The sequence below is a fragment of the Alosa pseudoharengus genome, unplaced genomic scaffold (assembly GCF_046254945.1).
Source record: "Alosa pseudoharengus isolate Yale_2024_CS ecotype anadromous, Long Island Sound unplaced genomic scaffold, YU_APseudo_1.1 YU_APseudo_1.1_scf_20, whole genome shotgun sequence".
Taxonomy (NCBI): domain Eukaryota; kingdom Metazoa; phylum Chordata; class Actinopteri; order Clupeiformes; family Clupeidae; genus Alosa; species Alosa pseudoharengus.
This window is the reverse complement of record NW_027468664.1, coordinates 33,515,322-33,535,898: the sequence shown is the minus strand read 5'-3', so window position 1 is coordinate 33,535,898 and position 20,577 is coordinate 33,515,322. Positions and strand designations below refer to the sequence as shown.

General features: G+C 39.7%; 1 protein-coding gene across 1 annotated transcript in view; it reads left to right on the top strand.

The window, feature by feature from the left end:
- Window positions 1-10,110, top strand: part of cracr2ab (calcium release activated channel regulator 2Ab) — a 28,203-nt gene extending 18,093 nt beyond the window's left edge. Inside the window, exons 13-16 of the mRNA XM_076297139.1 lie at window positions 6,976-7,057; window positions 8,444-8,660; window positions 8,783-8,859; window positions 9,094-10,110. Coding sequence (XP_076153254.1) covers window positions 6,976-7,057; window positions 8,444-8,660; window positions 8,783-8,859; window positions 9,094-9,181 — 464 coding nt within the window. The 3' untranslated portion in view covers window positions 9,182-10,110. The remainder of the gene's footprint in view (window positions 1-6,975; window positions 7,058-8,443; window positions 8,661-8,782; window positions 8,860-9,093) is intronic.
- The last annotated feature ends 10,467 nt before the right edge of the window (window positions 10,111-20,577 follow it).

Genomic DNA, 20,577 nt, shown 5'->3' with positions numbered 1-20,577 from the left:
GAGAAACTCTTAAAAATAATGGGCGTGTCCCTCATAACTTTAGGACTCCTAATTTTTGTTGACTAAGAGTAATTCACGAAGCCCTAAAAGTAGCACCTAAGTCTGGGACAGCTTAAAAGAAGTCAAGAGGACTCCTAACTCACTAAGACCTATTCACAATCCGCTTTTTGTGGCATTTCACGTCGCGATGTTTTAAAATGCGTATGCATTTGGCATAACTAAGGGATGCAATCACGCCACCAACAACAACCAAAACTACTCATTGTCAACATGTAAATTAAATGTAACGTTTCATTGTGAATCAAATTAAAATGTTCTCCTCTTTGCAAACGTAGACATAGGCATATGGTGACAGATTAATTTAATAATGTTGCAAAGATACTGCATCAATGTTTCATTAGGCTACTAGGCTATTTGTTTTGCCTAACTCTATATTAATTTAGGCTAGGCCTATTTATTCAGTTATTCATCATCTTCCATCCTTCGCACTACTTGTGTAGCGCACACATTCTCAGAACTGTCACCTGTCACTCATCATCGTAGGAGAGGTGTTTGGAATCATTCCCGCATTATAATCATCAGCCAATCAAGGTTGTCACATCAGTCAAGCTTGTGCATGAGTAATGATGTCATCCATAGCAACGAAGACTCACTCTTAGTTTAGGAGTTGTCATTTTTCCTTACTAAGAGCAGGTCTGAAAGGCTTTGTGAATAACTTTTAAGAGAAAACTCCTCTCTAAAATCTTTTAGTGTGATTTACGAGTACTCCTAGTGGTAAGATAAAATGCTTTGTGAATACAGTCCCAGGTGTGTAGTGTTAAAAATAGGTGGGTAAACTAGTGAATAGGGCTAATAATAATAATAATAATACATTTTATTTGTAGAGTGCTTTATCATGTACACAAAGCACTGAACATTGTAGGGTAAAAATGGGAGACAAGTAGGATTGTAAGTAAAAGCTAAGAAAGTAGAATAAAATAAAACATAAAAATTAGGAGGCACACAAAAAGTGTACAGGCAGTCGCAAGTCTGGATAGAAACAGACATATGCCAGTACAATTAAAATGTGAGTAGAGAGCAATTGAAAAGGACAATAAAAGAAGGTTTATGTAGGTTATAGGTTAAAAGCCATCCTAAACAGATGGGTTTTGAGGAGAGACTTGAAGCAGTCGACACTGGCAGCAGATCTGATCTGCTGAGGCAGAGCATTCCACAGGCGGGGGGCCGCTGAGGAAAATGCTTGGTCACCCATGAAGCGGAGTCGGGTTTGGGGGATAATGAGGAGGCCATGATCAGAGGAACGCAGGGCACGTGTAGGACAGTAGGGGTGCAGGAGTTCAGACAGGTGTGTGTGGGCAGAGCCATGTAGGGCCTTAAAGGTAAGGAGGAAGTCAATACTCAGTGGGACAGGAAGCAAGTGGAGGTCTTGCAACACAGGGGTGTTGATGATGTGTCTGGAAGGGGTAGATGTAAGCAACCGCGCAGCTGAATTTTGGACATGTTGAAGCCTGTTGAGAAGTGAGAGGGGAGACCACTGAAGAGGGCATTGCAGTAGTCCAGGCGGGAGGAGATGAGGGCATCTATTACACACTCAGTGTCAGAGCTGGAGGGGTGTGGGCACATCCATGCTATGTTTCTGAGATGGAAGAATGATGATTGCCGGGTTTTGTAGATGTGAGATTCAAATGAGAGGGTGGAGTCGAGGAGGACACCTATGCTTTTGACATGGGTGGAGGATGTGACTGTGGTGCCGTCGATGGTAAGGCTGAAGTTATTGAGGTTTTTGGTATGACATTTTGAACCAATGAGAATGATCTCAGTTTTGAGTTGAGTTGGAGAAAGCTAGTGTGCATCCAGCTTTTGATGTGTAGGAGGCAGGAGTTGAGGGTTATCAGTGCTGTGGAGGAGCCTGGTTTGGTGCGAATGTAGATCTGGGTGTCATCAGCGTAAAGGTGGTAACTGAGTCCATGGGATTGGATGATATATCCAAGGGGGAGCATATAGATGGAGAAAAGGAGAGGGCCCAGGACTGATCCTTGGGGGACCCCTTGGAGGAGTCGATGGAGTGGACTGGACACCACTAATGGTGGTAAACTGTAGACGGTTAGTGAGGTAGGACTTGAACCAGGTCAGGGCAGAGCTGGTGATTCCAGCAAAGCTTTCAAGCCGTTGCAGAAGGATAGTGTGGTTGACAGTATCGAAGGCCGCACTGAGGTCAAGCAGGATTAAGAGGTGTCCAGAGTCAGCAGCTCGCAGGAGGTCGTTGGTCACTCTGACTAGAGTAGTTTCAGTGCTGTGTTGTTTCCTGAACCCAGATTAGAATGGGTCGAGTAGCATGTTGGAGGCAAGATGGCTCTGGAGTTGGCTCTAGGCTCACGCTCAAGCACTTTAGAGATAAAGGGGAGGTTGGTGATGGGCCTGTAGTTGGTCAGGACATCAGGGTCAAGGCCAGGTTTTTTGAGAACGGGTGTGATGGATCCAGTTTTCAGATTTGGCTTTAGTACTGTATTGTCGTTCATTCATATTAATATTCATCCTGCTCTTTGTGTGTAACCTCATGCCAGCGATAGCGATAGCTGCATCCTCCTCCAAGATATTAAGGTTAACAATCAGCTGAATATTTATACCGGGTTATACCTAGTATTTTCATGTTTACAGTGTCTTTCTTTACAATAAACTAGCTTAACTAAACCATTTTCAATGGGCATATCCCGTCATGTTACTGTTCAAAACACCAGCAAGAGAAGGCTAAACTGTTTTAATCATATTGTTTAAAAGCAAAACAATAATAAATGTGGCAACTGACTTTCAATGCATGCTGGGAACTAACTAAAGTTAAATTACGAAATGTTGCAACCTCAACATGAAAGACGCTTCCAACTCCGGTGCTTTATTGAATCCGTGGTCGAACCAGACGGAGAGTTAAAAGTATAATGCTAGCCTATCTTTGGTTGAACCTAAAAGTTTATTGTTGCCAGGCAACCCCCACAACAAGTCACAATGACAGATCTACTCCAGTGATTATACAAAAATGTTCCCTGACAGTTGCACAAAACTATACCTTTAGAGAACGTTCTGGGAACGTCAGTTAAAGAATAAAAAAATCTATCCTTAATATAACCATCAGGGAACGTTCCCAAAAGGTTCCCTGACAGTTGCACAAAAACAGCTGTAAGGAGGCGTTCCGGGAACATTCTCTGAAGGCTACGCAACACAATATCTTTAGAGGACATTCCCAGAGAAAGGGCTGGACTCACCAACACTCAGCTAGGTCTCCATAATACAGAGGAGATCAAGGTTATGGGTGGTAAAAAAAGTAATTCAGAACAAATGTGTTATTAGCTAGGGGTCTAGCATTGATGTGGCATTATCAGCAGCTCGATGGATGTCGTCCAGGGTCAAAGGCAGGGTCTCTCTGTGTTGTTGGCTGTTGTAATGGATGAGCACCGTGCGAGGCAAGCCATAGTGCAGTTGACCTGGTAAGCCCTGCTGGAAAGCAGCCAAAGCCTTGGTGCACATAGGTGCAGTATCCCCACTGCTGGCAGTGATGGAGAGCCTCATTGCTGAGAATGGCACAGGTGGAGAATAATTTCAGGAGTTCAGCTGTAGTGTAGCGAAAAGCCAACATTGAGCAAATCACCTACACAAAAAAAACAGAGCAGATAAAACGCAGAGGCATACTCCAGTGCGTCTATAGCTGTGCTTCATATGTGCCTCTCGCCTAATAACTTTTATCTGCCATTACCTATTTGCAAATTATGGTGAATAACTACTAATTGTGAGATGTATTTCGTAATATCTTTATTCTAATTATGTTTCCCATTGTAATTGTGTTATTTGTAATGTTTTGCATGGATGTGTGCTGGTGTGTGTTCCTGTGGATGAGAGAAGCGTTGTGCACCCGCCCATATCACTGTTGATAATGCGCTCTTAAAATAACATAGCAATAACTTACTAATTTTTTCTTACCAGGTTTCTCTTGGTCAGTGGCATAATGATTTTTAGAGGGTGTAAGATAGCAATTTTGGATCGTGTGCCAGAACACACCTTCTGCCACACCGCTGGGGGCAAAGCTTAATAAAAGTACTGCTCATGGCAAAAAATCTGAGAGTAAGGTAGGGAGCGTCGGGATAATAATTCGCTTTGTGCCAGGTTTTGCGTTGCGAAAACCCTTACCCGACCCTTATGTCGGTAATTGCCACACCCCTGGGCGCAAGGTTTAGTAACAGTGGAGTGCATGGTTCACTGACTGGGTGTACGATATGAATAAGACTTGCGTTAGGCTTTGCACCACGTTGCGCTGGGTGTGCGATAGGGCCCAAAGAGTTTAAAGGCTCAGGAAACTGACATTTCTGTATTATAACCACTTTATTCTAATATTTTGAATTTTAATATTTATTGTAACATTTTGGGCTGTATTTTGCACCCTGGCGCATGGCGTAAAACTCGTTTTCCACCCAGTGCAAAGTTTATTCCTTATTTTGCACGTTTATTTTTTTTAAACAATGCGCCCAGGGGTGTGGCAATGAACAACTTAGGGCAGGGGTGGGCAACTAATTTCCCCAAGGGGCCACATGACAAACTGGGACTGTTGACGAGGGCCGGACCCAAAATACCGAACTCAAGTCTGAACTCAATTCTGTCCAATTCTATTCTGTTCTTGTATAACATTAAGTAAATCATATGGTTTTGTTTACTACTCGTAAGAACAGATGAAAATGTGAGGGAGACAAAGGAAAAACAGCAATAGGCTATTTAATCTATGTCCAGTATTTAATCCTCATTCTCGAAAATTATTTTTTGACATTGACATTTTTTTTTTCAGTTTTCAAAGACTGATATAAAAAAGTACTACAATATCTATATAATTAGGCTAGGCCATGAACATGTGAAGGAGTCAGTACAACCATAGGCCTGTGCCACCATTTCATCAACACTCAGCAATATTTCATCATTAAATCATTACCATCATTAAATTAACTCTATGCAGAATTAGACTATGAAAATGTGGAGCAGACAATAGTAGGCTGTCATTAGTTAATCAACATGCACAAAGAAAACTATTTTAAAAATGTAGGCTATGTTTTTGCTTTAACTTTATGCACAAAACTGTGATTGGTCAACTCGCCCTGTGTGTTGAGCCGGCTGCTTCAAGCAACCTGTGGGTTGTAGCATCATACTAGTTCGCTAACAGCTTTGCAAATAAACTCAAGACATATTTTGGTTACAATGACGGGGTTATCCGAATGTAAACTATCTATCTGCCAGTAACGTTTTGAAATTAACACTTTGTATCGCCAACAAACAGCAGGAGTTCGTTCTGACAACCTTTGCGGTGGTTAGCGACGCAGACATGACACACAAAACTTTGAAAGGTTTACGCCGACTGCATTGTGTCGACGCAGAATCATAAATTCTATTCACCAGCACAATTCAGTGAGGGTGTTTACATCGTATGCATCCACACACAAATGTATGGGCGAACAAATAGCAGTCGCTTTCAAAATAAAAGCAACGATATTGATTTGCGTGCATTATCTCTATGCTAGGCTCTTGACTATTTGTTCTTTCACGGACCTTACGCGGGCCGGTCAGGGAAAGCCCACGGGCCGGATGTGGCCCGCGGGCCGTATGTTGCCCATGTATGACTTAGGGAGTGGCTTGGCGCATTGTCTAAAATTCGCTTGTACACCTGGTCAGAAGTCTATGGCGAGTTGTTTATATGTTATTTTAAGAGCACATCGGGTGCACAACGCACCATCCTTCTATCATCCATGAACGCACACCAGCGCACGTCCATGCAAAACATTACAAATTGCACGATTACAATGAGAAACATAATAAGAATAAAGATATTACGAAATACATCTCATGATGAGTAGTTATTCACCATCATTTGCAAATTGGTAATGACGGTTAAAAGTGATTAGGGGAGAGGCGAGAGACACGTATGGAGCACAGCTGAAGACGCACTGTCACAAGATATAAGCAACTCCTCTGCAGGATAAACGTTGTTTTATTCAGTCATTTGAGCAATATTAGGGTAAGTGTTGCTTTTTCCAGCCTATGTTTTCGATGGTAACCCATTGACAGTCAATAGTAAAAGTAACTGCATATAACTGTCTTGTCGTTGACTGACACCATGGTAAAGTTAGTTTCACTTTGCCAATGAGTTCAAATAAGGAGTGCAAATACGTGAAGGCTATGCTAGGTTAGTAAAGCTAGGTTAGTAAAGCATGGTTTAGTGAAATGGCTATTCCATACGGTCTCGCAAGCAGCCTTCTTCAAATGTGCCGTTGAATGTCAAAATACCAATGCATTTATTTGACATTGTGCTTTGCGCCGTTAAAGGGAATGACAGATGTCATTCTCATTGGTTTAAATGATGTTATGCCCCAAACACACCCATGACTGATTAAGAAACCTAGGAACACCTTGTTGCGCCATGCGCTCGACGTTTGATAACGAAACCCCTCCCAATGTGGACTGGACACTTCCTACTAAATTTGAATAAGCTTTTGACTAGTGACAATGCGCTTTTGACTGTCATGATAGGGCCCTCGGTGTTAATGAGCTGTAAACAAAAACAAAAGATGGCTTGAAATATTTCACTTTACTGTATATCTAATGACTCTAGAATATATGAAAGAATCACTTTTTGAAAAAAGTTTTCCATAATATTCTATTTATTTTCCATGATATTCAAATTTTTTGAGACCCACCTAGATGTCCCACTGTACAGCCCTGCCCCTAGATCTCCAACAGAAACCTACCCCTACACGCAATGCACAAATTTAGGGATAGGGTGAAGTGGAAGGATGATGGGTATTGAGATTGAAAACAAAGTTGAAAACCGCAATCTCAAGCGTTAGCTCTTGATGTCTTTATTAGACATATGTGTTTCGGCCCTAGGCCATCATCATGTTGGAGTATTGGGATTGGATCTTAACCTTTGTTTCTCTTCTCTCTGAAAAGGGGTGGACTACAGTGTGCGCACTCTTAATCTGGGAGACATGAATGTTGCTTTACAACTATGGGATACTGCTGGACAAGAAAGGTAAGACATTTTTTCACCCTTAATAGTATTGAACAGTGGTCGGCATCAGGCGGTCCACGAGCCAACACTGGCCCACCAGCAACACACTAACACATTCTGATCATGTATAAACACCCTCGCAAATAATATGTCACTAATAATATGGGCTAAGGCTCACATGTAATAAAAAGCATTGGATTCTGCAAAGACCAAGCAAAACCATTACACTTTCTTTGCTTAGCCGCTAAGCATAGAAAGTGTAATGGTTTTGCTTGGTCTTTGCAGAATCCAATGCTTTTTATTACATGTGATTTGAATGTTTTGAATATCAGAAAACACACTACTTGCATAGGTAACTGATCTGGAGATCTTTATCAAACAGGAAGAAGACTATAGGCTATACTATTTAGCTAATTATAGACTATACTATTTTAACTAGTATTAACTTTTGAGCATGTTATATTTAAATCTGACTAATAGTGCTCAATGCAGTGGATTATCCCGTCTCTATTCTAAGTTTTTTTGGACAGTTGCATGAATCCACTTCTTTGTATCAAATATTGTTACCTTTTAACTTACCAACATCTGTACAGATCAAGTGGTTTTAGTGTCTCTTGCACTTACACAGTGATTAAATGGGCACTCAAACCGGTACCACCTACTGTACTTTTATGTTTGATGACACAAACGCAGAAACTTTTGTTTTCTTTTTCGATTGATCCGCAGTTCCATAATCAATTGTGCCCAGCCTGAGAAACACTAGCCTATTCCACTCAGAGGTAGCTACCAGGCTACCATAGCGTCGCTGTCTGATAAAAACCACGTATCTCCACTTTTTACTATAAATAGAATGTTCACCTTCTCCTCCATCTACAGTTAGCTTTGGGTATCTAAATGACCAATGAAAATATGTTTAATCACGTCATCTGTTTAACATGTATCTCCATTGGATATCAGAGCTGTCTATCAAATCCGCATATCTCCTCTCTGGAATATAGCATATTCATAACTATGTTTTAAAAATATTTTTTGAAAAGCATTTGTTGATTAAATTGGGGCACGACTCCAGAGAGGCCATTATGTCGATAAGCACCCAAAATAAATACAAAAAGAAGTCAATAAATAACTTTCGTGCCACACAAATTGAAAATCAAATTTGGTCATGTGCCAGTTTGTTCCATTTTTGACATATGTATGATACTGTAGAGTCCTTCAACAGATATATTTTAAGAAGGTTTACATTTTAGCCTGCTTACCCTGATTGGTTAACTGATACATAGCATTATTTGTCAAACTCAAAGCAATGTCGGACTGTTGTGAGATAATGGCGCAGGGGTAAGTCCACATGGACCCTCTGACTAACAGAAAAGAAAGACTTTACCACGGTGCCCTTATGCAATCTAACAGATACCGCAGTATCACTAAGCAGTTTTTCCGAAGAGTTGATGGAGTAGTGGTCATCTATGACATCACGGTGGAGGAGTCATTCCACGCTGTGCGACCGTGGCTTTGCAACATACAGGAAGCAGTGGGTGATGACATCCCCATTATGGTCCTTGGCAACAAGATGGACATGGAGAGTGAAAGAGAAGTATCACTGAAGGAGGGCCACAGACTGGCAGAGGTGTGGCTGACACTAGCATGTGTCATGCACAAAACTATGCATGCATTGAAATGGGTTGCTGTTGTTAATAATTGAATGAGGTAGGCTATTTGATCTTATTATATTATATGTATCTCTGTCAGGAATCTCATCTGATATTCTACGAAGTCAGTGCATACACAGGATACAATATTATGGAGTCATTGATTCATCTGGCCAGGTAAGTTGACCAAGGATCTAGCGAGGAGCAACACTTTGCCTGAGTGTACTAAACAAGATTGTATGCAGTTTATTTATTGTTAGCTGAATATGATATTGTCTGTTTAATTGTTCAGGAATTCATTTATATGTTTTCATGATGTTCAGAATCTGGCTCGGCTTGTGTTTGCATTTATGCCTTCATGTCCAATCACATAGTTTCATCTAAAGCTTTATTCCGATACTTGCTTTTCAGAGTGCTAAGGGAGACTGAGGACCATGAGAAAGAGATAACGGTTCAGCTGTCAACCCCCCACGTAAAGAAAAAATCTTGCTGCAAGTAATTGTTAACTGTGTAACCCTGGAAGTAATTCAGTGATGAATAACAACAGAAATGACTGCCATAAGCTGGGTTTTCCATGAGTTAATCCTCTGCGTTGACATGCATCAGAGCAGCGCCCCTACTAAAACAGAAGTGTGCAGTTAAAAGCGGAAGCGCTCATTCGGACCGCTGTGACCTGCAGGTTCACACTAGCTAGTCTGTTTCAAAGTAGAGTACGAGAACACTAGGGAGGCCTCTAACCTCATCTTCATAGAACCTGACTCGCAAGGAAGCATTATATCAAGGAAGCATGCTCACTTTGAGAAATAGCCTGTCTTTTGGTTTGTTGCTACGGCTATGATTATATTTCCACTTTGACTTTGGCTCAGCTGTTGGACATCATATTAACTACGTAATTAGAAAAAAATCTACTGTGTGAGTAATAGCCGGTTTGTTTATGTGAATGATTTAAATGCTCTACCCAGTAATTATATGAGGCATGTGTTTATTGGATCCCTAGTTATAATTGTTATTAGGGGACCAAGTAGCGCTGCTGCTGGAACCCTATTGTTTTTGTTCCCATTATTTTTATTTTTATCGGCCTAAAAGTGTTTGTGTTCTTCATCTGTCAGCAGTGCTCGCAAAACTTGCGTCTTTGAGCATTACGATGCTTTCACCCTTCGATAAATACCTAGTCTTCATTCTAGATGCGCAAACTTTTTGCCACACTTTTCACTACATTTGGAAAATGTCTGAGCATCAAAGCAAGCTACCAAAATTCCTTTCATAGAATACAGAATTTAATATTCCGAAGAGGCATTTTCCAACTAATGTGATTTAACGCCACAATATTCCGGTTAAAAGAGGCATATGCTAGGGGTGTTATTCCATCTTTTAGTATTCAGAATATGAGTTTAATCAGGTTATGGCAGCTGGAATAAGGTGTTTACATGACTCGTGCGCAATTGGAATATTGTCATTATTCCAAATAAAAACGGAATGTCATAAAGTGGGCGGCGGCCATGTTGGGAGTATGCAGAAGAGAACGTAATGTAAACCCTGTTAGAAATTTAGTTTCTGGTTTAGAATAACTTCTGTATTAATATTTTTTTTCTTTGATCAAAAATGGTATGTTGCTGTCATATAGGCTTACACAGTTGCCATAATAATCCAGACAAAATAAAGAAATGCAGTAATACAGATTATTTATTATCAAGAAGAGCAAACTTTTAAACTGACTTGAGGAGCGGAGATGTCGTTGGCAAAATCGAACCGGGAACCCTTTACAGCCATTTCCATTCACACCGGTAGGTGCAGAAGATTTTCGATTTGGTTTTGGATTTATTGAATTTGGATTTGATTATATTGCTAAATGTTGGGACTGATGGGCACTGAATCTGGGGGGTATTTGATGGTTCTTATTACATTTCATGTAGTTGAATGTGTTGGGATTTCCACCCGCTTTTTATTGTGAAACAAGGCAGCTGCTTTCATTCACGTGCCCTTTGCTCTAATGGAAACCTTGCGCTGCCAAGTAGCCTAAATTGAGTTATTTTTTAATTATGCATGATTTACTTTTTACTAAATTCGTAGGCTGGAATGCCTCGTGGAAACAATTGTGTTTAAATGTAGTACTGCTTCAGCCTCTGGCAAGCTGAAAAGGGGGCGGCTTGACGGGCTTGAGAGCGACGTGTTGGAGACCCATGGTGGCAACAGTAGGCTATTAAACCAACCAACAATATATTAAGAAGAGCTCTTTTATTTCATTGAGTTAAATCGAAACAGTGTCTTATAGTCTCGTGGACTGATAGCCCTACTGGTAGGTAATTATTACCCTGGCTTGTATTTGGGGGCCAGCCTTTATTTGTCTGAATCGACCACACTCCCGACTATTATCCTAGGGCCGGCTATAAATAGAATCCCTGCCATAATTTGAGGATTTACGGTAGTACAATTACTGTTGTGTACACGGTTGCCCTAATCGTCCAGACAGGGATACGCATATGTTAAAAATTTCCAGCCAAGGAGAGCAAACAAACTGAGTGTGCCTATCCGAGACATTCGTGGCTTGTAGCCAACAATTGATTAAACCAAAATTTAGATGGGCAGAATTGAATAAATGGTTTGTTAGTGTTGAGCTGTCGTGTTCTCATGCAGCTGGTTGCCTATCCTAGTTACATTAACTGCACCCCCTGTCTGAAAGGCTCATAATTTTTTGAATCTCCAACACAAACAAACACAATAATCTTTAAATTATTCACAAACTTGTCATTACTTCGAAACTCATCACATATAAGTACCATATAATATAGTCCCTATCTCCTCAAAACATAGCACATAACTTCACAACATGGCCAAATAAATGACAGAACTTACAGTGTCTGGTGGTGCTCGATCACATCCATGACGTGCAGAACGATTAACTACAGTGTGCCAAACATGAATTGTGAATCTAATTGCAACATAAACCACAACTCAAAATTATTGAAGAGCTAATTTATCAGCATCGATTAGCATCCTGTGCTAGCCAGTGGCCACAGTGCCACACATGCCACACTTTTAACTTAACTTAGTGTCAACAGATGGCAACTTGCAAACTTTTCTAATGGTAAACTAGCCTATGTCTCTGGCTTACAGCTGGCTTTAAAGCATGTCTCCAGTCTACCTGTGATGTTGACTACTTCCTACTCCAGTAAGAGACAGTTTGAAATGAAAGAGTCTAGCAAGACTGATTTAAAGCTGCAGTTGGCAAGTCTGACAGATTGAGGGGACTTAGCCAAAATTTGTAATGTTTACAACTCTTATGCCCCTCCACCACTACCACCGAGCACCCTCTTATTGAAAATGTGCTCGTCAGTGCGCACCAGACTGTGATTGACAGTCAGATCTCACACAGCCATGCTCTGATTGGATCAGAAGAACCGGGAGCTGTGGATTTTTGCAAAACAAATAACAGGCTCTAGGTGGAGGTAGAAGTGCAGGTTTTTTTCTAAAACTGGCTGGTTTATGTTGTTCTGTCGGAGCATAGTGTCGGTTTCTGTCAATATGATCAAAAAAATCTTGCCAACTGCTGCTTTAACAGTTACCTTATAAAGACGGGTTTAATTAGTATGGATTGTAGCCATACTGTCCACCAAACGAAGACAGCAACAAGCAGCATAACCAACAAATATGGTTGGGCAAGTTTATTTAAATTATCTTCATCTAAATAATGCTGCCCTGTGCATTAGCCTACCATACACTATGGAGCACAACCAGTAATAATATCCAATACTCCCAAGATGGCGCACATTTGGATATTTGCGTTTATGACATCATATTTCACAAAGCTATTTTTCATAGTCTTAAAGTATTAGTATTAGACCAGTTTGAATTTTAGCCCATATACTAACAAGTCTAATGCAAGTTAGACCGTTTCACAAAAATAAAGACTGACTAAAGACTGACCAAAATAATTAGATGCCTTAACCCCAGGCTAACTTAGGTCCTTGATACTACCTTGGTAACAATCAGTAACAATCAGTTACTACCTACAGTACAGTTGACAGTTATAGAATGCTACAGTCACAACGATTCCAGTCTGATTTCAGTTGGAAAGAGTTTCTGAGTTTCAGTTGTAGCCTAGCTTAGCCTAGCCTATGAAAATACCATAGCTGAAGTGCCATTTCAAGACCTATGTGCCCTATTCATCTTGTTTTGCATAAAGACAAGCATGTTCTGCTTGGGTAGAATTGAGTTGAGTTGGTTAGATGTGGTTAATCAGGCGGCCATGTTTTTTTTATTTTGAAAAGAGTCTTACTTGCCTACTTAGTCTTACTTTACCCAGAATTCATTGACATAGTGCTACTTAAGATAGTCCAGAGCTAAACTGCTTTGTGCAACGGTTTAATTTAGATGTCTATATGTCTGACTATCTACTATATCTAAGCCATAGTCAAGGTATATTTTTTTATACAAAACAGATTGTCTGCCTACTACCATATGGTTATTATTTTAATTGTAATAGCCTTATAATTATTAACATAGGCCTAGGTCAGGGGTCGGCAACCCGCGGCTCCGGAGCCGCATGCGGCTCTTTGATCCCTCTGATGCGGCTCAGCTTTTGAAAATAATTAATGAGTATTTAATGTATTTTATTTTAGTTTGTTCATTTTCAAAATGTAATAACTCTATCTGAGTAATTTATATAACTTTCAACCACTTGACTCCGTAACCGTAGCCTGCAACATATTGTTACATTCGAGGTTCGTTGCCATGTCAATATCAAACAAAATCACCGATTTCCTTCAGTCAACGAGAACACTTTAATTGTTGATGTGTGCGCTTGCTGTAGGCTAGATAAGGAAAATGTCAAAAAGGAAATGTCAGTGACCACAGCTTGTGAGTGCGAACACATGCGGGCTGAAATGGGAAAGTTTCCATCCGAAGACTGATTCTGAAAACGCGAAATGAACTGCCCGTTATATATCGCACACTGCAACGAGTTAGTATTGCTGTGTTAACCCTATTCCACTTGCATGTGAGAAATCTTTCTCACATATGAAAAATATAAAGACAAACCTGCGCTCTCGTTTAAGGGCAATTCCGTGCAAAACTGTCACATCTATAACGCCAACACAATGCCATGGTATTTAGTTTATGGATATATGATAGTTTCGCGTGGAGTTGCCCTTAAATGATGACAGCCTCAATTCTTGCATGAAACTTCACCTCACTGAATATGAGCCAGCCAGACTCCAAGGCCATCACCAAATCTAATCTCTGGTGTTCAATTTCACCAATGACATGTCAACGAAAATTGAGTGTTGTGTTGTTATGATGTTACTTTGCATACCAAAGGGCACTGGGAAAATAGGGGGTGGTGTTTCCTACATGGGAAGCCTAAGGCCTACTGTATAGGCCTACTTCTGTCATTCCACTTTACATTTCAAGTTACTTGCACATTACTTTTAAAACTAGTAGAACATGTATTAAAAAATTCTCTGTTGAATGAAAGTAACTGTACGTTAAATATCCAAACTTTTTCTTGTAACCGTCTTTATGTGGCTCTTCTGAGATTAAAAAATAAATAAATTTAGTAAAAGACTAAGTGGCTCTCCAGGCAAAAAAGGTTGTCGACCCCTGGCCTAGGTACTCATTGTTTGCTTATTTTATAGATAGACGTTTGATGAATAGCTTACTGTAGTTGATTGGAAGTGGAGGGGCAAGTTTTCGAAGGTATTTTCACCTATAATATTAAGGCATATCATACTATGTGCATCTTTGCAGTGGCAAGCGCTTTCTTAATGACGTTGCGTGCCGAGACAAGGAAGCACTCACACGTGGGTGCATACGTAAATTTGCATTCAGTTGGTCTACCACGCCTACTCCTGCTGTTTTACAGAAATAGCCATGATTCCCCATTCCTAAAAGGACAACTTTACAGTACTTCATTTTTAGTCTATATCAAAAGTGGTTGTTCACTAACTGTGGATGATCTGAGAAAGAAAAAATTTTTTGCCTACACTATGGTAATACCACAGGAAGTATAAAGGCCATGAACACGCATTGAAAATTGACAGCCTTAAAGGTGCTCTAAGCGATGCCACACGTTTTTTAGGCTAAAACATTTTATGTCACTTACTGCAAACATCACGTAACCAACCGCTAGCTGTCTGTGTCCTGAATACACTGTAAAAAAATGCGATCTCAGTGGACAGGCTCCAAAAATGGCAACAAAAACAACCTGGGCAAACCTAGCCCATAAAAACATAACAAACTGTTCCAGCAAATCACAGACGAGATGCGTGTTTAAGAGAGTTTCAATTGCACGGGAGCAGCACGGGAGGGAGGGGGAGGAAGTAGCGAGCTAGCTCTCTGTTTTGTTTGAAAGTCAAAGTGACGTTACCCAGCATCGCTTAGAGCACCTAAATTCAAACCTGAACTAATGACAAATCACTTCAGAGAATGTAATATTAGAGAAAATGTTATTTCATTGTTCAAAATTGTTTTTAGATTTCCTTAAAATAATTAACGAGAGACTAGGCCTACAGTATGTGGTGAATGTAAATGCATTTTACTGTGCTAGTTTTTATGTTATAACTTTTAGCATTTGTTTTAGCATTTTTCAAATTGTGGATGATTTGAATATTTATAATCATAGCTTTTTCTTTTCTTACAAAATACATCCGAAAATGTGCCTTGATCATATACTGTACCTCAATAAATTATGCATTATTTGGCTTGTTCTGTATTCTGTGTGGACTCACTGACTGTTATAATGGTAGTTCCTGATGGGAGTTAGCCAACATTAACATATTGATAACACAGCTAGCATATTGATGTCCTTGTCCATGCTATTGTTTATTTCATTAAGCTATTGATTTAATTGACATTGTTGTTTATTATTGCTATTTTCCTTAATGTTATTTGACCAACATTTCAAGTTGTTCCCTGTTAAGTATTATATTGTTTTTTATTTGTATGTCGCTTTGGACAAAAGCGTCTGCCAAATCCCATAACCATGTCCAAGTGGTATGTTTTGACAGTTTTACATTAGGCAGCATATGCCTGCTTTGTTATAACACAGACAAAATCCATTTGTTAAATTTAGTTGAATTCAGTTCTTATTGTAGTTTGTTATATATTATGATGTTATGGCAAGCAACTTTATAGTTGCTCTTTACTTTAAAGGGACACCAGGCAACGTTTTCGTGTTAATTAATCATCTTCGTAAGTCGGTATATGGTTAAATGACTCATTACGGGGCGAATGGAGGCTCTCTCGCCCGCCCCTACTGCCTGTAGGAAGAATATCCCACTTGCAAGTTCGGTGTATCCTACCCGCCGACCGAAGCAGGATCAGTTTACAGCACAGAGGCAGGCTAACGAAACACTAGAGATTGTTGCAAACGTGTGTATAATGGCAGAGCCGGCGAAGAAGCAGCGAAAACCCTTGACGGAAGACGCAAAGAAAAAGAAAAGAGCTTCAGACCGAGCGAGGGGGAGTTTCGTAGAGAAAAAGCATCAGGCTTGCCTGGTGTCCCTTTAAGAGCTACTTTATAGGTGCTTTTTAATATTAAGTTGAAATAGTAATATCAATAATACAAATATAAAATATCAACAATAAAAATAATGAGCTCTCATATTGACAAAGGCCATAAACATACAAGCTCTAACTCTGTGAGAGAATACATTAATTAAGTGCAAGGTGAGCAGATGAGTCTTTAAACATTTCAGTCCCACAACAGTCACAAGAACGTATAACATTAGAGGCTCTATTTTAGTGATCTGAAACGCCTGGTCATAGATGCCAAGTTTGACGACATTTAAGGCATGTCCAGTCCACATTCACTAATTAAACAACGTGATTTTGTGATCAGACGCCGGGTTCAAAAGGGTTGAACACCAGGCGCATGGTGAAAAATTCATCACTGGGTGTACAATATAAATAAGACTCGTGTTGCGCTTTGCATTACGTTGCGAACCCCGACCAGTAGGCACGGCTGAAGTGCCCTTGAGCAAGGCACCTACTGTAACCCCTCACTGCTCCCCGAGCGCCGCTGTTGATGCAGGCAGCTCACTGCGCCGGGATTAGTTTGTGCTTCACCTCACTGTGTGTTCACTGTGTGCCGAGTGTGTTTCACTAATTCACGGATTGGGATAAATGCAGAGACCAAATTTCCCTCACGGGATCAAAAGAGTATACTTATACTTCATATAGTGCCAGTAGTGGATATAATGTTAAAATCATACAGTGCCAATAAAACGTATTTACCCCCCTTGGATATTTCCACTTTTACTGCTTTTATAAATGGGATCTTGATCAATTTGTTTTGCCCTTTTTTTTACAATAATTATACATACAATAATCACTGATTTTGCATTATATATTTTAAATGAATTAAGATTACTTTATAGAAATTTGCCTTCACTTTGACATTAAAGAGGGGATCTTTGTAAATTATTGTAGAAAAGGCCAAATTAAAGGAATTGTTTTTTAAGGAATGTAATTAAGATCTTTTCCCATCAGGATTGTTAAGAGCAAACACTCCCACAAGAGAAGTTGCTAGAATATGCTGATCTATTGCTTGATACCATCCTGCAATATGAGCACATGACTATATTATGCTCTCATAGTAAGGCTGAACTAGATGTGACAAAGGTGACTAGACATGTGAGACAGGTGACACAGCAAGCTTGGCAGAGCTTTGAGTGCCAAACTGGAGGTGTGCCTATTATGTACACTGAACGTCAGTCAGGTCAGGTCCATGTACAGTAGCCCTAACCATCTTAGTGGGGTGCTCCCCTTGTCATTAACTTGACATCAGTCATCCATTATGTCACCTTGTGGCCTATAACTGTCACATGGTGGCCCTCTGTCAGGAATACACAATTGTTGACTGTTTATCATATGCGGCTTGATTTACTTTAGAAATGCCTTAAATTAGCTAGTATAAAAATATTTCTCCTGTACAGAGTTATCATTGGCTACAACCAGAACTCATTAAACCAAAAACAATAGCGGTGATGGAAGGAGGAGAGGCAATATTAATATGGCTTAAATTGATTTTTTTAAATTATTATTATTTATTTTTTTTAAATGCTTTTTTCAATATTTGCAATACTTTTCTGATTCATGAATTATTATATTGATGCTGTATATAGTGCAAAGAAATGAAAGACAAAAGAGTGTCCCAGAATTTGATTTGCATTGCTTGACTGACAGGTGGGCGTTTGCTCTAATCTCATAGAGCCTATGAAGTGAGGGGGAGGAGTTGAGGAGCTCAGACACAACAGTGACCTGTAGATCCCATTAGCCTCAGGAAGCTGCCAAAGCCCTACGCCCTTCACAACAATCAGCAGTGTCACCTCACCTCAGTCTAACTTCCACAGTAGCCAAGTGCAGCAACACTAGTTGATAAAGACATCACGCCACGTAAACAAAGAGTTTCAATACACCTGAGAAAGATGACAGATTCAATATTGTTTATGTATTGTGGCTGTACATGAAGTTCCTGTGAAGTGTTTATTCGACAAAAGAGTTCATGAGGGAGGATTCCCTTTATAAAGGAGATTAGTGATGTGTGTCAAGGGAGGGCGTGTCTTTGATAATTCCAAAATGGAGTGTGTGAGAGTGTCATAAAGGGCACCAGTCTTTTAAGGGTTGTTAAGGCACTGATCACTGAACCAAGAACCAAAAAATATATATGTTCAGGATGGGATTAGATGCATGGACTTCACTAGTGGAAGGCTAATTTACCATGGATTAATCATTACTAGACGGGAGAATGAGAGTGACTTATTCTCTGCCACGCAGAGAAGGCACAGCTGTGTACTGTTAGCCACTATCTAAAGGTAAGTCACTGCTGTCCATTTAAGTTAAGGGGTTCTTTAACTCCTATTTCCAGTGAATGAATGTGTATAGGCTTCAGATGTATGTAATGGATATGTCAAGGAATAGCTCATATAAAAGTAATGTGTCTTGTCGTAACAGAGCCTTCACCTTGAAAATCCGAGAATAAGGAAATCGTTTTTTTTATTTGTCTCACGCACACTCTAATATCTCAATATCGCCCTTTGTCCTATGCGGTACATTATTGTACGTCGTCCTGTTCAGGAGCATGTTTAATTTTAATGAAAGCTGCTTGGTTTGTGTCATCAGGTTACAAGGCTCAGTTACATGCAGTGCATGCAGCTACACACATGCCAAACAAAACGGACACAAGCACACATTAAGTAGACTCAAACGTATCTGCATGCACAGTTGTATTGTAAGCCTTTAAGGAAACTATATATGTACATTTTATTATTATCAGTAGAAGTGGTAGTAGTAGTAGTGGCGGTGGTAGTCTGTACAGCCTGTATAATTTTAAAACTGGACAAGTAAAGTACTTTTATGCACTTCCATTCCTCTTAATTTTAATTTTAATTGTCTCCCGTCTTTTTGGTGCATTTTAATCTAGTCTTAAATTAGGCTTTTATTTGTGCTTTTCCAAGGTCCGAGGTTCTCTTGCTTTGGTCAAGTCTGTACTTGCTAAGCTAATTTTAACAAGTTGGTCTGTTATTATGTTTTACTATTAGTGTTTCAATGAATTATCAATCTATATACAGTATCTTGACTGTAAAGCACTGAAGTACAGCTCCTCTTGTTTTATTGTTTGTTGTCAAATATGCTGATGTTCTTAAATGTACTGTAGAAATACGGTTGATTTGACTTGACTACTACTAGAGATATTAGTAGTAAGAACAATGCAATATCTGTTTGACCCCTATGGGTTCACTTTGATCTTTATGTGCACTGCACTGTGTGTGTGTGTGTGTGTGTGTGTTTGTGTGTGTGTGTTTGTGTCAGTGACGCCTAGTTTATAATACAATCATGAAAACAGGGCTATTTAAAGGCTATGGAGGTTCTGTAGGTGGGTAGGTCAGAAGTCTTGGGATTGAATGTCAAATATTGTGTCTTGGATAGCTAGTCTTCCTCTAGAAGCATTCCAATTTATTGACAACAAGCAGAAGTATTTTAGAAAATGTGTATTTCATTTTTTTTTATTATACCCCAGACAATTGGAATTTTTAATATTTTGATTGGAAAGCTGAAAAATATCTGTGTAGATCAATGGAACAGTGGCTACAGATAAATCTCAGAACACGTGCTAACTACAGGGAAGCATTATCTGGAGTTGTGCAGTTATTTTAGGTAACAGACACTGTGTAAAGCTTAACTTTACACCCAGCAAGAGCCCTAGGCGAGATTTTGTATTGGCTCCCACCCCCAGAAATACGACATTATCTGACAAATATCACATTGGTCAATGGTCACCAAATTAAACACTTTATAGTTTCTGTTTATTCATTTAGTTGAGACTTTTATCCAAAACAACATACAATTGAAGGCATTCAAACTAAGGTACAAAGAGACCTTAGAATACTACCTCTACACAAGATAACCAAAAGATGATTTTACAGAAATTCTAGTGACAACCATAGAAGTAATGAAATGACAAATCAGAAGTGAGTTATTGGGTTAAAGGAAGTGCATGATAAATGTGAGTTTGTTGAATGTCTTAGGAGAGGAAATACTCTAGGAAGAATTAGATCTTCAAGAGGTACTTGAAGATAGAGAGAGATGTCCTAGTGATTGGTTACTTGTTCCATCACTGAATGTTGAAGTGTTGTATTCAATGACTGCGGTGTGTGCAAGAATCTGCTAAAGTTAATCATTCTTGCATGGCACCAGGGGTGCAGGACATATTTTCAAAGTGAGGGGGATCAAATTCTGAGTAAACGCCCATATAGTGCAATCCGGCTTCCAGATATTGGACCACCACTTCTTGCCCACTGTCGATCATCATAATATGTTAAACTTGACATAATATTAAGATAGTAACATTGATTGTTTTCAAAATATGTTTTGATCAAAATGGGCAAAACTGGAGGA